A 20,335-nucleotide genomic window follows, 5' to 3' on the forward strand; every position below is an offset into this window, starting at 1 on the left:
TTGGAATTCACTGAAAACCAGTTATCTCCACTCGTGGACGAAGTTTTTTAACAGTTTTTTGAGCTTATTATCATTAAACTAAGGTTTTTTTCCTTCCTTATCTCCTATCTTCCTTATTTAGTCCAAGCGCTTTCTTCATGATTTTCTTCACTTGATAGTACTTTGATTGTAAGAATATTACGTCCATGCAACGTAACTACTCTATGAACTTGTTCCACGTGCCATTTTTTTCATGAAAACCCAATAGACGATGAGGAATAATGTTTTTGTTAGTATTGGTTCCATTTGTTTCAAGTTTTTGACTTGACATGACTTGATTAACAAGAGGAACCGTCGGTGATATTCGTACTGAACACACTGTTTACACTACACTAACACTCACGATTACACCGTTTGACAACGTGCAGGTGCAGTACCCACAACCTCTACCAAGCACGAAAATATTGTCCACATGTTTTGTGAAAACCCAATAGATGATGAGGAATAATGTTTTTGTTAGTATTGGTTCCATTTGTTTCAAGTTTTTGACTTGACATGACTTGGATTAACAAGAGGAACCGTCGGTGATATTCGTACTGAACACACTGTTTACACTACACTAACACTCACGATTACACCGTTTGACAACGTGCAGGTGCAGTACCCACAACCTCTACCAAGCACGAAAATATTGTCCACATGTTTTGTGAAAACCCAATAGATGATGAGGAATAATGTTTTTGTTAGTATTAGTTCCATTTGCTTCAAGTTTTTGACTTGGCATGACTTGGATTAACAAGAGGAACCGTTGGTGATATTCGTACTGAACACACTGTTTACACTACACTAACACTCACGATTACACCGTTTGACAACGTGCAGGTGCAGTACCCACAACCTCTACCAAGCACGAAAATATTGTCCACGTGTTTTGTGAAAACCCAATAGATGATGAGGAATAATGTTTTTGTTAGTATTGTTTCCATTTGTTTCAAGTTTTTGACTTGACATGACTTGATTAACAAGAGGAACCGTTGGTGATATTCGTACTGAACACACTGTTTACACTACACTAACTCTCACGATTACACCGCCTGACAACGTGCAGGTGCAGTACCCACAACCTCTACCAAGCACGAAAATATTGTCCACGTGTTTTGTGGTGCAAGATCTATGCGTGACTATTAAAAAAATAGCTGAAGATAATGATAACAGATCCACACAAGCGAGTTTATTTCGAACAAAAGATGTTAAGTGTAAAATCGAATTAAAATTTAAATTCGACTCGTTATCCAAATGTTCTTTTCGATTACGAAACCATCTGGTTTATTATCTTAAAACAGAATTTAATTACTGTTATATGAATAAAGCATTTTTCGCTTTGGCTTATAATTAATATTCTTTTGTGAGTTTTCCCCGAAAACATTCCAGTGTTTTTGTTTCTTTGTAAGCAGAGAACTGATATTTCATCTTGTTATAAATTGATGTAAAATATCAATACTAAATGGAATTGAAAGTGACCATAAAAAATATCAATGAAAAAACAGTTATATACGAGGGTTGAAATAATAATACAATAATACAACTCATAATTTCACATAAAACAACCCAGTAGATTAATATTTTTATAATTTAGATCTACAGGTCTTCCAGGATCCTTGGTAACTATAATTTTACATCGGGAAGTAACATAAAACTAACCCAATAGATTATTATCCATATAATTCAGATCTACACGATCATTGACTTCGATCTTCACACTATTCTACTCCGTTTTCTTAAATAGTTGGCACCTTCTCTTTAATCAATCATTCCTACCTCATCTATATTCCGCTTAACTTCTTTTTACTTCGGACGTTCCCTTTTTTTTTCCACAATTTCCTCTCCAGCACCATTATTGCAATTTACTGCTTGGGCATGGTACCTTTGAGCTCCAACTGTTTGCTTCGATATGTTTGATGGTGTTTCCATCGCTATGTTACTTTTAAAAATTCTCTTGTCCATCCCAATCAGTTACTATTTTAAAAGCAATATTTATAACAAACAGCCAGTCAAGTCCACTGTTGGGAACCATCCTTTTAAGCCAAGGTGTTGGTGGATGGGAATCTTCTCTAGGTCTTCACTCAAATTTTTGGTCTGTTCTGGCCACGTGGCCCACACAGTTCCATTTCAAGTAAGTTGTTCTTGAAATAACGTGTTGGAAAAACGTGTAGTAACTGTCATCCAACTGGGAACCATCCTTTTAATATCGTTAAACCAAGGTGTTGGTGGATGGGAATCTTCTCTAGGTCTTCACTCAAATTTTTGGTCTGTTCTGGCCACGTGGCCCACACAGTTCCATTTCAAGTAAGTTGTTCTTGAAATAACGTGTTGGAAAAACGTGTAGTAACTGTCATCCAACTGGGAACCATCCTTTTAATATGTTAAACCAAGGTGTTGGTGGATGGGAATCTTCTCTAGGTCTTCATTCAAACTTTTGGTCTGTTCTGGCCACATGGCCAGGTCAGTTGTTCTTGAAATAACGTTAAACTTTAACGAGTTATGAATGGTTCATTCTTCTCAAAGGTTTGATTTAATGTAAAAGGATTAGTTCGTTACCAAAATATCCAAAAATCCTTACCTTTTTACTAGATTTGAAAACAGCACATTTGAATACGTTAGAGGATCCGTCTCTGGCTATATAACTAAATATTTTGAGATCTTGAGAATCGTGGGACACGTAAAAAACTCTATAAATCGGATGGTTGAGGATGACCGATTTTCCATCGTCCAACCAGTTTTTTCTCTGGAACAAAAATTAGTTGTATCAAATTTACACACTGACGACATTTTTTTTTATATTTATACGTGAGGTGCAATGATATTTTCATTCAAAAATAACAAAATTACATCTTCTATAAATCGAGAACATGTGAACTTTTTTCTTCAAGTTGTAAGATAGGTAAAAAAAGAAAACTCAATTTTTCTGATGATTGGAGATGAAATTATCCATTTCGATCAGGTTTCTGAAAAAAAAAACACTTTTCCACTTTCCAACACTGCTGAAATAACCCCGAGAAAATAATTCCTCTATTGACAAACAATAAATTTGAAGCATTTCTCAGCATGCTTCAGAAATATGAAAATTGCAGAGCAGCTTTAGTATTTGTCAAAAATCCTCTAAATACTACAATAACCGAGTTCAAATTTCACCCTTTTCAAATTGATATTGGTAGCTTCGAAATACAATTGGTGGATTTTGAAACTTTGTCTTTGTGTTGAATTTGAAGTATTGGAAAAGAAAAAATGCGATCTCAGTTCATAATAGAAGTAATTTGCTTCGAATGACCTGGAGAAGGAAAACATGATCATTTTCAAAGCTTGGAATAGTATTTCTGACTGTTATCGCAAACTACGCGCTCCTACGACACTCCACAGTTTTTGTCCACATCGAAAACTACACAATGTCATACGGCCTTTAGATTTAACGACTTCGCTCACTCAACAAAAAGATTCGGTTAATTTGACGAAATTATATTGACTGCTGACCACGTAAAACAACGAATTTATCGACATCCAGACCGAGAATCTAATTCGACATCAATTCCAACTGAAACTTGTAACTCTCAAAGCGGAAGCAAACGATAAAAGCAAAATCGTGTTTCCGCTCTTTGGAGTAAAAGTTAGAAATTGGCGTTTTAACACTACGTACCTTTCTTTTTTTCCTGAGTGTCACTTTTACCCCGTCTACGGAAACTTCTATTGTCACCTTCTTTTTCTTGATCCCTTTGGCTTTAAACTCGTACTGAAAAAAAAAGGATCAAATTGTTTTATTTATAGCGTTTTATTGTGCTTTTTGTGAAAGTTTTTTCGTTAAATACAAGAAAATAATGTCTCGAATTACTCGTTGCTGAAAAATACCCAGAATATTCATCAGAACATCCATTAAATTGAATTATACGGGACATCAAGCTTTACTGAAATGCCAGGCCGAAAACCATCGACTAAAAAATCCAAAACTTCTACACTTTTACAATAAATTTCTTGTAAAAGCACCCGATCGTATATTTCTCTTTACTAGTGTTGGGTTTTCCCCGGATTTGTTCTTGTTCAAATGGTATCCGGGGAGCGTGGAGGCGGGGTTCCATTTGTGGTCCGAATTACAAAATTTGGAAAATATGGAACCAAAAAATCTGAACTCAAACACGGTTTGAGAAGAAAGAAATAATGGAACTTCATCATCATCATCATCATCAAGCCTTTCAATACCATGTGGATTATAGCTATCGCTTTTGGCGCTTTGAATCCTTTTTTTATTGAGGTGGATTACTCCTCGCTTTCTAATTTTTATTTTCTTTATAGTTTGTCGTTTGTTTTGGCTGCTTTTGTTATTATTTTTCACAGTTCTCTCTCTCTATTTCTTTGTTTTGGAAGAATTGTTTGTGTTATCGTCGTCAACTACATCGTTTCGATATTAGTCAAGACAACCAAGATATTATAATCAAATATTATTTCAATTGCTTACTCGAATTCGCCGCATTGCTGCCACAATTTCAACTTTACTAGTAGGCCTTGGTACGTCCAGCATACCGATGTACTGAAATAAAAAGGAACAAAATATTAATTCATCATTTTTATATGCAGTTTTTAATAAAAAGAACATCTATTTATGTACTAGAAAATTTGTAGTGATTTCTACAGTTTGAACGTGATTTGAACCTACGACTGGTGAATCCGGAGGTTGATGTCTTAACGAACGCAATTAAAGTGGGTGGGATATACTAACAGCAATAAATCACAAAGGAGAGTTACAAAGAAGATCGCAAACGAATTCTCATACAGGTGAAACTAATAAAAGCGTGTTGACAATACGATCAGATTATACCCATTGTCCACAATTCCGAAAATAAAATTTCCTCAAAGAATTGGAACTTGATTGGACTCAAGTTATTGTGGATTGAAATGAAAATTAAACATTTGTATTAAACAAAAAAAAATTATTAATCTTGATTAGTTTGAAGTTTGATATTTTTCTCAGTGTATGCATGAGTATTTAATCGATTGATTTTGAATTATGAATTATTCATTAATTTGCGATTATTCTGTTGTATAAAATTCTGTTTTTTGTAGTCGAAAATTTATTTTAAAACTTAACCCAGATTATGACTCTAACCTCTTTAGAATTAGACGCTCGAATTGAGGAGTAGCTTTATAAAAAAAAGGATATAGTACAGGGTTGGCTTTTTATTTAAAACGAGTATTTTCGGTGTAATTGTGAAAATACTTAAGGGTAATTTTTAATGACAAATACATGGACACTTGCGCACGCTCCTTAGTCATCTACCTCCAAACAGAGTTCTCAAATGGATGCTAAATAGGGTAATCCACCACCCCTTGTCATTTCAACAGGTCCTCATCGTGGTCGCGTCGCAGTTTCGCGTGTAGCCTCCTTCCTCTCCCCATAGGTTATGCCAGAAGATCTTTTAGGTTAGCTCAACAGGCTACACAACCTTGTCATCGCGGTTGGGCAGTCGTCGTGATCAGTGTGTGTATTCGAAGGGGATCAGACCTGCAACTACACATAGCCACTGGTTAGGAAGAGGTCTTGTTGAGATTCATCATATACTATGCTTACATTTTTCTTCAGAAAACCACCGCTGCAATTCTAGGAAGTTAGCTTCGGCCCAGTAACGCATGTTTTGCTTGTTTACTTGTTCATACATACACACAAATTAGCTTCATCGGTAAATAAATAATAGCGTCATCAAAAACGACAGAACGACATCTAGAGGAACCTCATACACCTTCCTTCCAGAATTGTAAGAACGTTTTAACCGTTCCTACACAACCGCCACCCTGTATGATGGGAATATGTGTCTTCTTGAAGAATTTTTCCCACAATCACTACTTCAATGATCTTATGGACCGGTTCTTAGTTTTGTTGCACTTGCATGTTGTTTAAACGTAGTGACCCATATAAAAATTGATTCCCAGTGCGGAATAGTAACAATCAAATTAAATTAAAGCGATTTCCAAAAGGGGCTTTGGTCTGCTATAACAAAGTATCCCACTGTTTCAATGTAGGTGCCTGGGCAAAATTTTCTTACGTTTCCTTTTTACTATTTATTCATTTATTAATATTTCGAAATGATCTTAAGACGGTCCTGATCTCGGGAATATTATGATTTATTTTTAGTACTAAATCTAGAAGGAATGAAAATAAATGCATAAAATTTTTCCATCGAGCTTACGTTCTTAAGAAAACTCTTAAACCTAAACGAGATATTAATTCGACCGTACTGCAGATTATTACGATTTACTCTGGAAAATTAATGAACTTGGAAACGTCCTTTTTTAGAGCTTTTATGAACTTTGAAATAAATAAAATCCGTTTTTCTGATTTAATAATATTTCCCATAATCTTATTTATGTCCAAAATACACCTACACTAATGTTTCCACTCTCATACGTTTTGATCCCAATTTTTTTTGTGAATGGGACTAGTGATGTTTTACAGAGTTGGATCGAGATAAACTACAGATATAATCGTTTTTTCTGCTGTCCTAAAGCTAGGGATATACGAATCGGAGCTGGTATAATCCTCAATCCAGCTTACCCTTTTATATTATTGTAAGTGGCGAGAGAACGAGATGTTATTTTACAAGATCTTTGATCATTCTGCACTTTCCCCAGGCGGCTATTAAGCTATGTAAACAAGGAAGGAAGGTAGGTTGTCATTTGTCACTTACTTGATGAGCTGGACCTAATCTGCTGCAATGCGAATGATTGATCCTTAAACATACTTTTCGGTCGCACTGATGGACCGGTTGCGAAAAAAATAACTGGAAATTGATGTCAATAATCCTTCGAAAATAAATGAAATAATTTCATTCAAATCAGTATTACGTTTAACAGGATTTCGATGATGTCCGATTCGATGTTAATTGTAATTCTATATCTGCTCGTTCGGTTTTTCTTTTTTTAATTGTGTCCTTCCTGTGACTTGTCAGATTTGATCAGACCATTTCATAGGCGATAAACCTCTACTTCTTTTTCCCTGTATGCATCCAACCCTGTAGCTTATTATTGACCACAGATATTTAAAACTATTCACATTAAAATAAAGTTTTTATTGAAAAATTATCCTTCCTATATTAAAGCGTACCGAACACTCTCTAACTAAATTTACAACTAAATAGTTAATTGGAAACATTTGATGATGAAAACTCGAAGCAACTAACCAACAATTATTAATGTATATATAATAAGTTTGAACTTTGGCCACTCTGGCGCTGGCATTTAATTTTCAATTCCCAATTAGAATTCTGGAATTAATTTCAACGTTATTATTAAAATATAGTTGTTTCTTTTGTGTTTTGCTTGTATTTACATTCTATAACAAGCATTATAATTAATATCTCGTGATCGAATTGAACAATATTAATTGTTATAGATGACAAAATAGTCTTTGTGTTATATATATGACACACTCTTTGGTTTCTTCGCCTACCAGTCCTTAACACCTCTCTCCATTACATCTAGTTGTACCTACGTCTACAATATCTTATGGATTCGTGTTATTTTGATTTGAAAAAGTTGTATAATATACTGTTGATGAATTAACAAGAAGACAAGAACACGAACTGTTATTTTTAATGTTTTAATCACATACATTTTGAAAATCTTTCCGTATTTCAACTTCTTTAACCTGTTTGCTGATTAGGCTACCGTGGAAACACGACCCCACTATTAGGCTGAATTTTCTGCCTAGCTAAAGTCGTACAGAACCAAATCTGTGGAATGCAGGAGATGATGCAGTAGTTTGTATCTCAATTCTAATAATTTGAACGGAACTTTTTTCTTAGTGAACTAAGGCAGCTTTTTCTTCAATTCGATTCAATAATTCGAAAGTTTTGACCTCCTCCAGGTGCTACATGTAGATCATTCCTTGTGATTCCCAGAAAATGTGGTCTATCAGTTTACAGCAGATATTACAGTCTAAATCTATTTTTCCAACCGTTCCTTGGTGTCTTGTATGTACCAGTAAATCCATATTTTCTATCTCTAACAAACAAAAATATAGATAAAGTTAAAGTTAAAACTCTACACGACAGAATACGAAATACTGGTGCTTTCACAGCCTCAAATCACGTACTGATATGACAGACTGTTGACTGTTGTCATATCTCGCAGACGAAATCCGAAAGATGAGTTTTATCACCCTTGTTGCCAGATCTAAGGCAATTATATTTCATGGAGCTGAAGTTAGTGCCCATAAGAAAAATTTGAGTGCAGAAAATCCATAGCTAAAATTTGTTAGGATCACAATGGTATTGATTAGACAGTATCGATTTCTCAAATTTAATTACATATTTCATCTCAATTTTAGTCATCGCTTTAACAGCTAGAGACGATGAAAAAAGTTGAAAACACTCTCATAGCTCCTAGAGTATCTTCCGGAATCAACATCAGACATGTAAAAAAAGATTATATTTCGCAGAAACAATCTTCACGGAATATTTGAGAATATTATTACCTGTTTAGCGTATTTAGAAATAATTCCACATTACTAAAAGTCTTATCAACCAAATTTGTCTAATCATTATTACTGTAATTGTTTATGTCTTGGATTTATCGCGTTCGATTAATTTTTGTGGCCGCTAGTTTCAGCTTCAGGCTTTCGAAACGAAACTGCAACTAATGATCACGAAATCACCGATTCAACTGGGGATTCATTAGATTCAAACGTATCTTTGGTTTCTATGTAGCTTAAGGTAATGAAGTCCAAACATAGGAGTCAATCTGTCCTACTGGAAGAGCTGGACTGACTGATATGACCTGCATACTTACAGCACATTGTCACATCAATTATCTTATGCGGAATACGGTTCCCTAGAGCTTTAGCCAAGAAGCTACTTAATGATGATAACGTCATTGGAGATGTTTGCCTTGTCTAAGACCGTTTCTTCTTCAATTCGGCTCAATAATTCGAAAGCCTTGTAATAATTTAAAACTTCTCTTGGTAGTAGATGTAAACCACTTCTTGTGATTCCCAGAAAATTACAGCAGATATGACAGTCTAAATCTATTTTTCCAACCGTTACTTTTGTATACCAGTAAAATCATGTTTCTTCAAACTTTCACAAAATAACGCAGAGATGCTTAAAAAGTGTTAAAAACAAATCTGAAGTGGTATCACGGTTAAGCTTGTTGACCAGAATGAGCTCTTGCGACATCTATCATGCTGACAGCTCTCTTGTTGCCGAAAGTTCTTTTGAAATCTTGATAACATTCAATGCACGATCTCCCAATAGAAAATCCTGGACTTTTGTCCCGTTATCCTCCGAGGTAGTCGTTTTTGGTGTACCAGGACAGCTTATCAAAGACCAAATTGAAACTTGGCAATGCCATAAATGGAAAATCTCGGAAAGTACGCGAAATATGGGTTTAGACATACGTCTTCTACTATACAAATAGGAAGGAAATCAGAAGATGATTAAACAGATCCTATTTTGGTGTTATCATATTTATGAATGCGCTTCTAAGGAAATTCTTTAATATAATTTTTGCTCTCCTGGAGTGATGCTTACAAAATATTCTAATATAAACATTCGATCAATGCGATCTATGGTAGGGCTTCTAATCATTCTTAGTCTTGTAAGAATTCATTATTATTTATAACTTTTATACCAATATCTTCATCTTCTACAGTAGCTTGTAGTTGCGTTTCTTTTTCTTTTCCCTGTTCATTATCTTTCCTTTTCTGTTTTATCACATTTACAATAATGATTAGTCCCACCGTCTGCACTTTTGTGTGATCTTGAGTCTTGTATCTTCTTTTTGTTAACAAGACATGATCATCCGCGTAAATTTATATTCTTCCATATGCCCAAAACTATTGCTACCAATATACATGTTTTCACTTTTAGTCATTGTTGATTTAATTATTTTGTCGATGTTCTTAATTAAACGGAGTTCAATTTCAATTGAAACTCTAGTGCTAATAATTTGTTTGTATTATTTCCTGAATTTCCGCGAATACGGTTCCTCAAGTAATCAAAACAAAACTACGGGTCTGATTTGATGGAAATAACGATTGTGAATAATTATTACAATAATAATTGATCCATCTTATTTGGAAAGTTAGCAAACTCATTTTAAATATATATATAAACATTTATTCCATTAAGAGCTAATTTAATTTGTAGAAAAGGACGATCGCGGCGTGTCGGCTGGAGTATCGTGTTTATATTTCAGCGGGGTTTCCTTATATATACTCACAAATGCCGAGCCCTTAATTTCGAAAGCCCTCTAATAATTGCATTTTGTATAACCTCATTAATAAAACAACTAGACGAAACCCTTTTCCAAATAAATTGACAGAAGGTGCTGATATCTCAGCGATTCAAGCGATGTGTATATTATCGCTTTATATAATCAGGATGAAATACATTTTACTATTCAGAGCTTCTCTCGAAATTCAATTAGAATTATCGCCGAAAATGAAGAGGTAGAAACGCTTATTTGTGTGGAAACTCGGTCGTATATTTATCATATTCAATGAAAATTAATTTTTAACCAGATTATTTTCAGACTCACTGAATACGCTCTAGATTTAATATAATATAAATTTGCGGTGTGGGATAATGATCCAGAAAACTTATTAATACACGTGTTTCTGTAACTTAACATACATTATTGAAAAACGAAAAACCAACGCACAAAAAGTCGAATACTGTTGATAGTACACGGAACAGCATTAGAACAGCAAGAAATCACGTAGCGAAATGACAGTAAAAAATTGGTTTTAACAAGTTTCAATGTGGTCTTTGATAAGCTGTCCTGGTACACCAAAAACGACTACCTCGGAGGATAACGGGACAAAAGTCCAGGATCTTCTATTGGGAGATCGTGGATTGAATGTAATCAAGATTTCAAAAGAACTTTCGGCAACAAGAGAGCTGTCAGCATGATAGATGTCGCAAGAGCTCACTCTGGTCAACAAGCTTAACCGTGATACCACTTCAGATTTGTTTTTAACACTTTTTAAGCATCTCTGCGTTATTTTGTGAAAGTTTGAAGAAACATGGTTTTACTGGTATACAAAAGTAACGGTTGGAAAAATAGATTTAGACTGTCATATCTGCTGTAATTTTCTGGGAATCACAAGAAGTGGTTTACATCTACTACCAAGAGAAGTTTTAAATTATTACAAGGCTTTCGAATTATTGAGCCGAATTGAAGAAGAAACGGTCTTAGACAAGGCAAACATCTCCAATGACGTTATCATCATTAAGTAGCTTCTTGGCTAAAGCTCTAGGGAACCGTATTCCGCATAAGATAATTGATGTGACAATGTGCTGTAAGTATGCAGGTCATATCAGTCAGTTCAGCTCTTCCAGTAGGACAGATTGACTCCTATGTTTGGACTTCATTACCTTAAGCTACATAGAAACCAAAGATACGTTTGAATCTGATGAATCCCCAGTTGAATCTGTGATTTCGTGATCATTAGATGCAGTTTCGTTTCGAAAGCCTGGAGCTGAAACTAGCGGCCACAAAAATTAATCGAACGCGATAAATCCAAGACATAAACAATTACAGTAATAATGATTAGACAAATTTGGTTGATAAGACTTTTAGTAATGTGGAATTATTTCTAAATACGCTAAGCAGGTAATAATATTCTGAATTATTCCGTGAAGATTGTTTCTGTTAGATATAAATTTTTTTTTCGATAAAAACATGTGTGAAGAATGTGTCCTTTAGGGTAAAAAGGGGGACATGATCTAGCTATTCGCTAGAATAATGGAAGTTCAAAAATCTCTCACACGTATATTGATAACGTTACATGTCTGTACTGGACAACGATCATAGTTATAATAATAATAAGCCGTCGACCCGGATGGATCGAACCAACCAAAAATGCTTACATATTAACTTACATTTCCTATCAATATGCTGACATCTGAAGTAAGGTACCATGCACATTGAAACAGGAAATTATCTTGCAATTATAACAGGCAGTTCAATGTCCATTGCACATCTCTGATGTTGATACCGGAAGATACTCGAGGAGCTATGAGCGTGTTTTCAACTTTTTTCATCGTCTCTAGCTGTTAAAGCGATGACTAAAATTGAGATGAAATATGTAATTAAATTTGAGAAATCGATACTGTCTAATCAATATAATTGTGATCCTAATAAATTTTAGCTATGGCTTATTGGATTTTCTGCACTCAACTTTTTCTTATGGGCACTAGCTTCAGCTCCATGAAATATAACTGCCTTAGATCTGGCAACAAGGGTGTTAAAATTCATCTTTCGGATTTCGTCCGCGAGATATGACAACAGTCAACAGTCTGTCATATCAGTACGTGATTTGAGGCTGTGAAAGCACCAGTATTTCGTATTCTGTCGTGTAGAGTTTTAACTTTAAATTTATCTATATTTTTGTTTGTTAGAGATAGAAAATATGGATTTACTGGTACATACAAGACACCAAGGAACGGTTGGAAAAATAGATTTAGACTGTAATATCTGCTGTAAAGTGATAGACCACATTTTCTGGGAATCACAAGGAATGATCTACATGTAGCACCTGGAGGAGGACAAAACTTTCGAATTATTGAATCGAATTGAAGAAAAAGCTACCTTAGTTCACTAAGAAAAAAGTTCCGGATTTCGTCCGCGAGATATGACAACAGTCAACAGCTTGTCATAGTAAAACCTCTGTTTGAGCTGTACGACATGATGCATTTAATTGTTTAAAAATAATTAAATAATTTAGTACGTGATTTGAGGCTGTGAAAGCACCAGTCTTCATTTCGTATTCTGTCGTGTAGAGTTTTAACTTTATCAATATAGGAATAGAGTTAATTCCGAATTTTTCTGTTTGTTACAAGTAGAAAATATCATTTTTGATGACATGATGACTTCAATGAATTAAGTAGCTTAACTTAAAACTGTTGCTTTGATATTCATTATAAACTCGTGGCCATAAATAACGCACCACCCTTTATTTTAATATCAGAACCTAAAATGTTAATCTTGTGGGTTTTCTTTTCTATCACAAAAAGTTTAAGCATCTTAAAGGTAATTTAACTCAATCGAGGTGTGTTAAAGTCGAGACTAGTTAAACAAAAAATGAATAGAGTTATGCAGTTAAGTGAACGCGATGCTGAAACAATAGCCGAGTTAGTTGCACAAAGACAAAGTTTGCAAAGATTTCGAGAGACCGGTTTACATTCTAGGAGTCCTGGACAAGGACGTCCTCCAGTTGTAACTCCTCGTTTCTTGTAATTAAATCGCTCAATTACAAGTGTCGAGCTCAACGGCCTTTTACGAAAAGTCCGAAATGTAAATAACTCTGATAGATCAATAAGAAGACACCGTCTACACAGCAGAAGACCTCTCCAAGTACCTTTGCTAACCAGGCAGTATCGTGTTGCTAGACTAAGATTTTAAAGGCAACAATTAGATTGGAATTTAGAAAATTGTTGCCAAGTTTTATTTACTGATGATACAAGAATCGATCTAAGAGGTCCAGGTAGAGGTAATCAAATTAGAAGACGGCGAAGAGAAAGATTTGCGCAGTGTTGTATACGTTCCAAGGAGGGTCTATCATGTCTTGGAGAGGAATTTGTTTTGATGCCTGTACAGAATAAGTGTCTCTTCCTAGATCCGCCCTTTAAGCAGCAAGATACATAACTGACATTCTTGAAAATCCGTTTGGGCCATTTATTGGTGATGATTTTCATTTAATGCATGATAACATACCTCAAGAGTTGATACAGCATTTTTTTATTGATTAAAAACCACTCAAAATTACTACACATCTCTTATTGTTGCGTCAAAATGATTGAAAAGAAATTTAAACAATAGAAATATTATTATAAATTTATTATACCAAAAAATATTTTCAAAAACGGTGGTGGTGCGTTATTATTGTCTACGAGTGTATGATTGTTGTCATTTCATTTTTTTTAAATGATAGAATTACATTAAAAGGGTGAATTGTTCCTATTGGAATGATCTCAATAAAAATTGTCCGAATAATACACTCAATTATTTTTATCTTCCTCCAAACGAATGTGTAGTGGTTTTGTTGTCCCATCGCTTTCATAACCTAAACAGTGTGGGTCGAAACTATTAAGATAAACAATCTGAGTATTTTCCTTCCATGAAGTTTTCGAAATCTTTTAGATCACGTAAAGATTCGATCTTCAATTAATTTTATCTCGAAAACGACCAACCAAAAGCAATGATTCTCTTCAACTTTCAATTGAAGGAAATTGCCTCAAATTATTTGTATACTTTATACGAACGCTTATTTATATTTTCTCGGTTAGTACAAGTTAATACTTGCAAGTATCGGCTGATTTGTTTATAATTCTTTAACCGTCGATAATTTTTTCTGTGTTTATGATTGTAGTTTAGTCCTAGTTAGCAATGTGAATACGCAAACACGCGCTGTTATTTATACTTTTTGAACCAAGAAATCTCGCAAATTCAGACTTGTAAGTTTTAAACTGGGTAAAACCAAGAGACTAGTGCATTAATCGCAAGTTTTCATGGTCTAGGCAGAGATAGTAAGTTAGATGAATCAATCTAGGGATCTGCCTTTGACAGAAACTGGCCTTTGAGAGGTTGCAGTGGATTAAAGAACATAAAAATTGAACGCATGAAAAGTGGAAGAGAGTTCTATGAAGATGGGTCGTCAAAGTTTGGGCAACTGGAGACCTGGTGAATATTGAAGTGATATTGCAGAAAGAAGACCTTACAAATATCCCAAGCATTTCTTGAAGCTGTACAAAGAGTATTTGAAAGAATCACAGAAGAAAATTGTACTGAAAGTAATGATATGGCTGTTAGAGTCGTTCGACCTCAACCCGATATAGTTGTGAGACAAATTGGACAGGGAAGTTCGAAAGTAGTGTCCTTTTTCCATTGCACATCTCTGGAATATCCTGAAGAACGAATAAAACCAAACAGACGAATATTTGTTGTTGAAATTATCACAGAGAATATCAAAATTGTAAACCGAAATAATAATAACAAATAAAAAATACGATGAATCAAAAATTTAAATGTATAATAATTAAAAACTTATTATTATTATTAATATTATTATATTCTTATCTATACAGGGTGTCCCACGACAAATTAAAGCTATCTGTATATGGCAAAATACTTATAGTAAAAAAATGTTTTCTGTAAATTTTTGGAGATTCAGGCTTGGCCTAAATTATTCGTTATTGAATTGAGAACGAGCCATTTTAACAGTTATGACAGTTAAATAAGTGTCATTTATTGCAAAGCCTACTAAAAGTATACATAAAAAAATAAAACTTGTTCAAAAATACGATAATAATCTAAAACTTCAAATATCTCGGAAACGACTAAAAGTTGGAATAGGATTAGTAAATACAATTTGTTTTGATTTTGTTTACAGACTTTGACAAGATAAAGAAAAATACTTTTTTTTTCTTAATGCTAGTAAGGGTCAAAATAAAATTTAGACCACATCTGCATCCCTAAAAATTTATAGAAAACATTTAATATCTGGTTAACGGTAGGGTTTAGGTATAGGAAAATATCCATAAATTTGCCTTATTTTTTTCCTCTGAATGCATTAGAACAGAAAAAAACGGGCGGTTCTGTTTAAAAAAATAAAAAAAAGTTGATAGTTTTGAAGTTAAGCTTTGAACTATTTTTATACACACCCTGTATAACATGAAAAATTTTTCAACATAGTTTCAAATACGCTTGACCTTGCTAAAAGCAACCAAACAAAAACCATTTTCTTATCTTTAAGGGTATCGTCGTAAAAAAATAATTTATAAGGGCGTACAAACTGTCAAATTTTTTACAAAAAAATTAATAACTCATAACGTATGCATTTTTCTAAAAAAGTCTTCAGACAAAAGTATACTAAAATTTTACGTAAATTTCAAAAATGTATTAATATACAGGGTGTTTCATTAAAAATAACAAAGTTACAGTCGACTTCCGGTTCTACTGTGTTTGTTTCTAAAAAAATCAAAATCATAAACTTTTGACCGGTAGTGTATTTGTAATGATAATCTCTATTAAATATTTTATAATCAATTTTTAAATGGAAGTGAAAACAAACAAAATATATAAAATACAAAATCTCTTGAACAAGTAACTTAACAAAGATAAGATAGGAGACACGTTTCCTTTGAAATGATTCATTGACTTTTCCCAAGTTTCAAGACCCTTTGTAGAAAAAAAAAGACATTCCATCAACGGTAATGGGTAGAGGATACATTTTATCACCGTCTCTGAATACTAACACACTTTCCTCTCGTTTGGCTAATCTTCGTACTTTGTTTTTTGCAAAAAAATCGTTTTTTTTTTTGATATGGGAAGCTGGTTTTAAAAATAAAACACGAGATTAAATCGCTTTCCAGAAACAAACTTCTAGTTTGATTACATTCCTCATTAATTTTATTTATTATTTGGTTACACACACGTACAAATAACTTAAATCTTAAATCCCATTATAGAACGACAAAAAAACATTTCATTATTGAACCGACGACTATTTTTCTACATGGTAACCATAGTTAGATTCTGTGTCTAATAAAACTTATTTTAAATTGAATTTAAATTCACACAAAGTTAAATTGAGTGTAGTAAAAAATTGGATCTGAAGCTAAATGTAAATCTGAAATAAAACTACGACTGCTTATTGATCAGTTTGTAGGTCAGTAACATTTGCATAACATTTTAGAATATAATTTATCTACTAGACGCAGTTTATTACTAAAGATTTGAGGTTGCTAGTTTATATAGAATGCGATAAAATGCATCTCATAATACCTACACAAAATTATGCATGCAATCTATAGAATAAATTAAATTCCTAAGATATGATGTAACTCCTTTTTGAAATGTTTAAAAAAAACACTGTAGATTGTTAAAAACGATATATAGATCAAAAGGAAACAAATATTGTACAAGGTTTGTCTGCAAAATTTCCGACCTTACAAAGAGACAAAAAATCTATACCATAAATAAAAATTTTGAGGTTATGAAACAAGAAAACTCTTTTGAAGATAATCGTTTTATCGATATCCCATGATTATCCCAAAACAAAACAGTCGCCATCGCTTTTCCTGTGGACAAAACCGTTTTTCCTTTTTTTTTTCATCGACAGTTCGCCCTTTGCAATCCATTTTCTTAAATATCAATCGACTCATTATGCTTTAACCGCGTCAATATGAACTTATCTTGTGTATACAAATAACCAGTACAGAAATTCTGCATTTGAATCTTCCGATAGAGATGAATTTTCCCCTTACCGCTTAGAACTAGTTTTTATCACTTCTTCAGATTGAGATCGGAAACTTTTGAAACAACTCTCGTAAATCCTCATTGCAGCATATGTTGGCTGAATCAAAATTATGTTTTGTAGTAAGTTTTGTTTATACCCAATCTTTGAACAATTTTTTTCAACAATTTTCATGATTTTGAGCGATGTTTTCAAATAAAATAACTGTCAATCTGTAAAATAGAAGAAAGTCTCGATTTTATATTCAAAAAGTTTCTTTCTTTTTTTGACATTCTTACTCCGTTGTGAATGTTTAAGAAACTAGTTGAATTTAAATGATATGGATGCAATTTTCATTATTTTTCTCACAAAGTGAAATTATACAGATACAGATACACAGGTTTAACGGAACTTCAGGACAAAATTCCAAAGAGACCCACCATCCAGACCCTCCAATGTGAAGCCGGACGACCCAGCACAAATCCAGAAAATGTGGAGCGAATACGGCAAACATTCCAGCACAATCCGAAAACTTCAATTCGTCAGGCAACTCCAAATGCTTACAACTACAATCCACAGGGTTTTTCATAAACAGTATACCTATAACAGTACAGTTGCTGCAGGCACTGTTACCAACAGATCGACCAAAACAGTTCGGGAACACCTCAACGAAACTTTTCCCAACCGATGGATTGGCCACCAAGATCTCCGGACATAACACCTGGCTTGAAATTGATTACAGACTGAAAGTGTTTAGGGCCACCAATGGTGCAATGTTGAAGTGTACTAAAAAAACTTGATTAGTTGCAGTATTACTCCGTTGCGAATGTTTAAGAAACTAGTTGTATTTAAATGATATGGATGCAATTTTCATTATTTTTCTCACAAAGTGAAATTATACAGATACAGATACACAGGTTTAACGGAACTTCAGGACAAAATTCCAAAGAGACCCACCATCCAGACCCTCCAATGTGAAGCCGGACGACCCAGCACAAATCCAGAAAATGTGGAGCGAATACGGCAAACATTCCAGCACAATCCGAAAACTTCAATTCGTCAGGCAACTCCAAATGCTTACAACTACAATCCACAGGGTTGCTGCAGGCACTGTTACCAAAAGATCGACTAAAACAGTTCGGGAACACCTCAACGAAACTTTTTCCAACCGATGGATTGGACGGGATGGATCAATTCCATGGCCACCAAGATCTCCGGACATAACACCCTCGATTTCTTATGGTGGGGTTATTTAAAGGACATTGTTTACCAGACACAGAAAGTGCTTAGTGCCACCAATGGTACGCATGTTGAAGTGTACTAAAAAAACTTGATTAGTTGCAGTAATACATGCAGAAGTCAGAATATAAATATCTTGTTTATTTTTATAGTTATGAGTTCTAAAGATAATTTTGGAACACTCTGTACAATGAATATCATTTTTCATATATCTATTAATTAAAAAATTAACGGGGAATCAAATTATGGTAAAAAATTAAGTATATACGAGGGTTGTCTATATAATAAGGTTCCCAAGGAGCTGCGGACTCTAGGAGAACTGTTTTCTCCCAGTTCCTGCCCCTGCGAGCTGTCTACAACGTTCATTCCTGTTTTGATAGCCGTGAAGATGGAACTTCCATTCGATTCTCGATCCAGGTACGATAATTGTGTACAAAAAACGTTTCTTCTGTGGACATTCATTCCCAACTGAGTGTATAAAGAAAAGTGTGCAACATACGAGCAAATAGTGCGGAGAATTCAAAGAAGGACGTTTAAATTTGGATGGAATACTGTCCCGCACCCACCTTGGAGTCCAGACTTAGCCTCCAGTGATTACCAGTATAAAAATTCCAAATATATATTATTTAATGTCAATAAACATGTTTTTCATTGTGTGAATTCGTTGGGAATCTTATTTTATTGATGAGCCTCGTATCCTCATTCAACTTTATTTCTTTTCATTCATATTTTTTCTAATTATCTACATTTGATGTTAACTGATAAATAGTTTGATGATTTGTTGTGATTATAATAATATTCGTTTCAAATTTATAGCTCCAACTAAAATCGTTAATGATTAAGTTGTTTATCAATAACATCGACAACGTTGTATCATTACGCGTAATTTATTTGATGAGCCTCTAATAAATCTATTTTATGAACCATTTATTTTGGTGTTTAGAAGTAATGAGGTGTTCCATGCAATGCCATTTTCCGTGAGGGATTTTTTTCATTCGTTTCCAAGAAATTTATCAACGCTTATGAAACGTAAAATGTGACAAGATTCTTCAAAAAAAAATACCCAAGGAAAATCTTAATTTAAATAACAAATGAGCGAAACATAAATCATAAACATATTCTTGATAAAAACCGAAGCGGTGGCTGAGTGATTCAAAAAGAATGTATAGTGTGTAGTCTAAAAAAATATATCACATTAAAGTGTGGCGCGATCTAGGTGCCGAGGTGCAAAGGACTAAATTTTACAGTTCTCTGTAAAGAGATTCGCTTAAGGCGCCATCTTTTCCAGACTTATTGAAACTACGATTAATAACAACAATCAACGTTGATGATCAGTTTATTATTAATTATTGAGACCATTAGGACCATATTAGGACCAAATTCATTTGGAACATACACACGGACACTATATTTTTATATATTAAGATTTTAATAGTAATTGGACCGTCAATAAAGGTGCGATAGTGTTTCGAAAAAACCGTGAAACTTAGGGCGTTGCCAAGGGGAGACAGGAGGAGGGCAATTTCTCAAAGTACCAATAGACCAAATGTAGCTAGCAGCGACCAAAGTCCTAAGGCCGTGCGAGCATTTGGTTCAATCACCAAAGAACTTTTTTCGGGAATCAGTTTGGAAGAGGTAGTTGATACTTTGCGAAATAAGATGGAGTGAGAAACACAAAACATCAGAGTTTTTAAAGAAAATTTTCCGGTAATTCTGGAAGCCTTACAAATATTATCTCAGGAAGGAAATGATGTAGCTCGGAGAAATGCCTTCCAACTGCATGCGGCTACTTCCAGAATGTCTTTCATTCTCGGGATTATGTTGGTAGCCAAATACTCG

The 20,335-nt window shown here is 34.0% G+C and overlaps 1 protein-coding gene across 3 annotated transcripts in view; it reads right to left on the reverse strand.

The window, feature by feature from the left end:
* LOC130453275 (carboxyl-terminal PDZ ligand of neuronal nitric oxide synthase protein) overlaps positions 1 to 20,335 on the reverse strand; it is an 89,722-nt gene that overhangs the window by 33,342 nt on the left and 36,045 nt on the right. For all 3 annotated transcript variants that reach the window (XR_008911030.1, XM_056792919.1, XM_056792918.1), the window contains exons 3-5: positions 4,484 to 4,555; positions 3,671 to 3,763; positions 2,600 to 2,764 (exon numbers count right to left, since the gene is read on the reverse strand). Coding sequence is in view for 2 of the 3 variants with exons in the window: in XM_056792919.1 (XP_056648897.1) it covers positions 2,600 to 2,764; positions 3,671 to 3,763; positions 4,484 to 4,555 (330 nt within the window). In the remaining variant the exon portion in view is untranslated. The remainder of the gene's footprint in view (positions 1 to 2,599; positions 2,765 to 3,670; positions 3,764 to 4,483; positions 4,556 to 20,335) is intronic.

The sequence above is a fragment of the Diorhabda sublineata genome, chromosome 2, assembly GCF_026230105.1.
Source record: "Diorhabda sublineata isolate icDioSubl1.1 chromosome 2, icDioSubl1.1, whole genome shotgun sequence".
Taxonomy (NCBI): Eukaryota; Metazoa; Arthropoda; class Insecta; order Coleoptera; family Chrysomelidae; genus Diorhabda; species Diorhabda sublineata.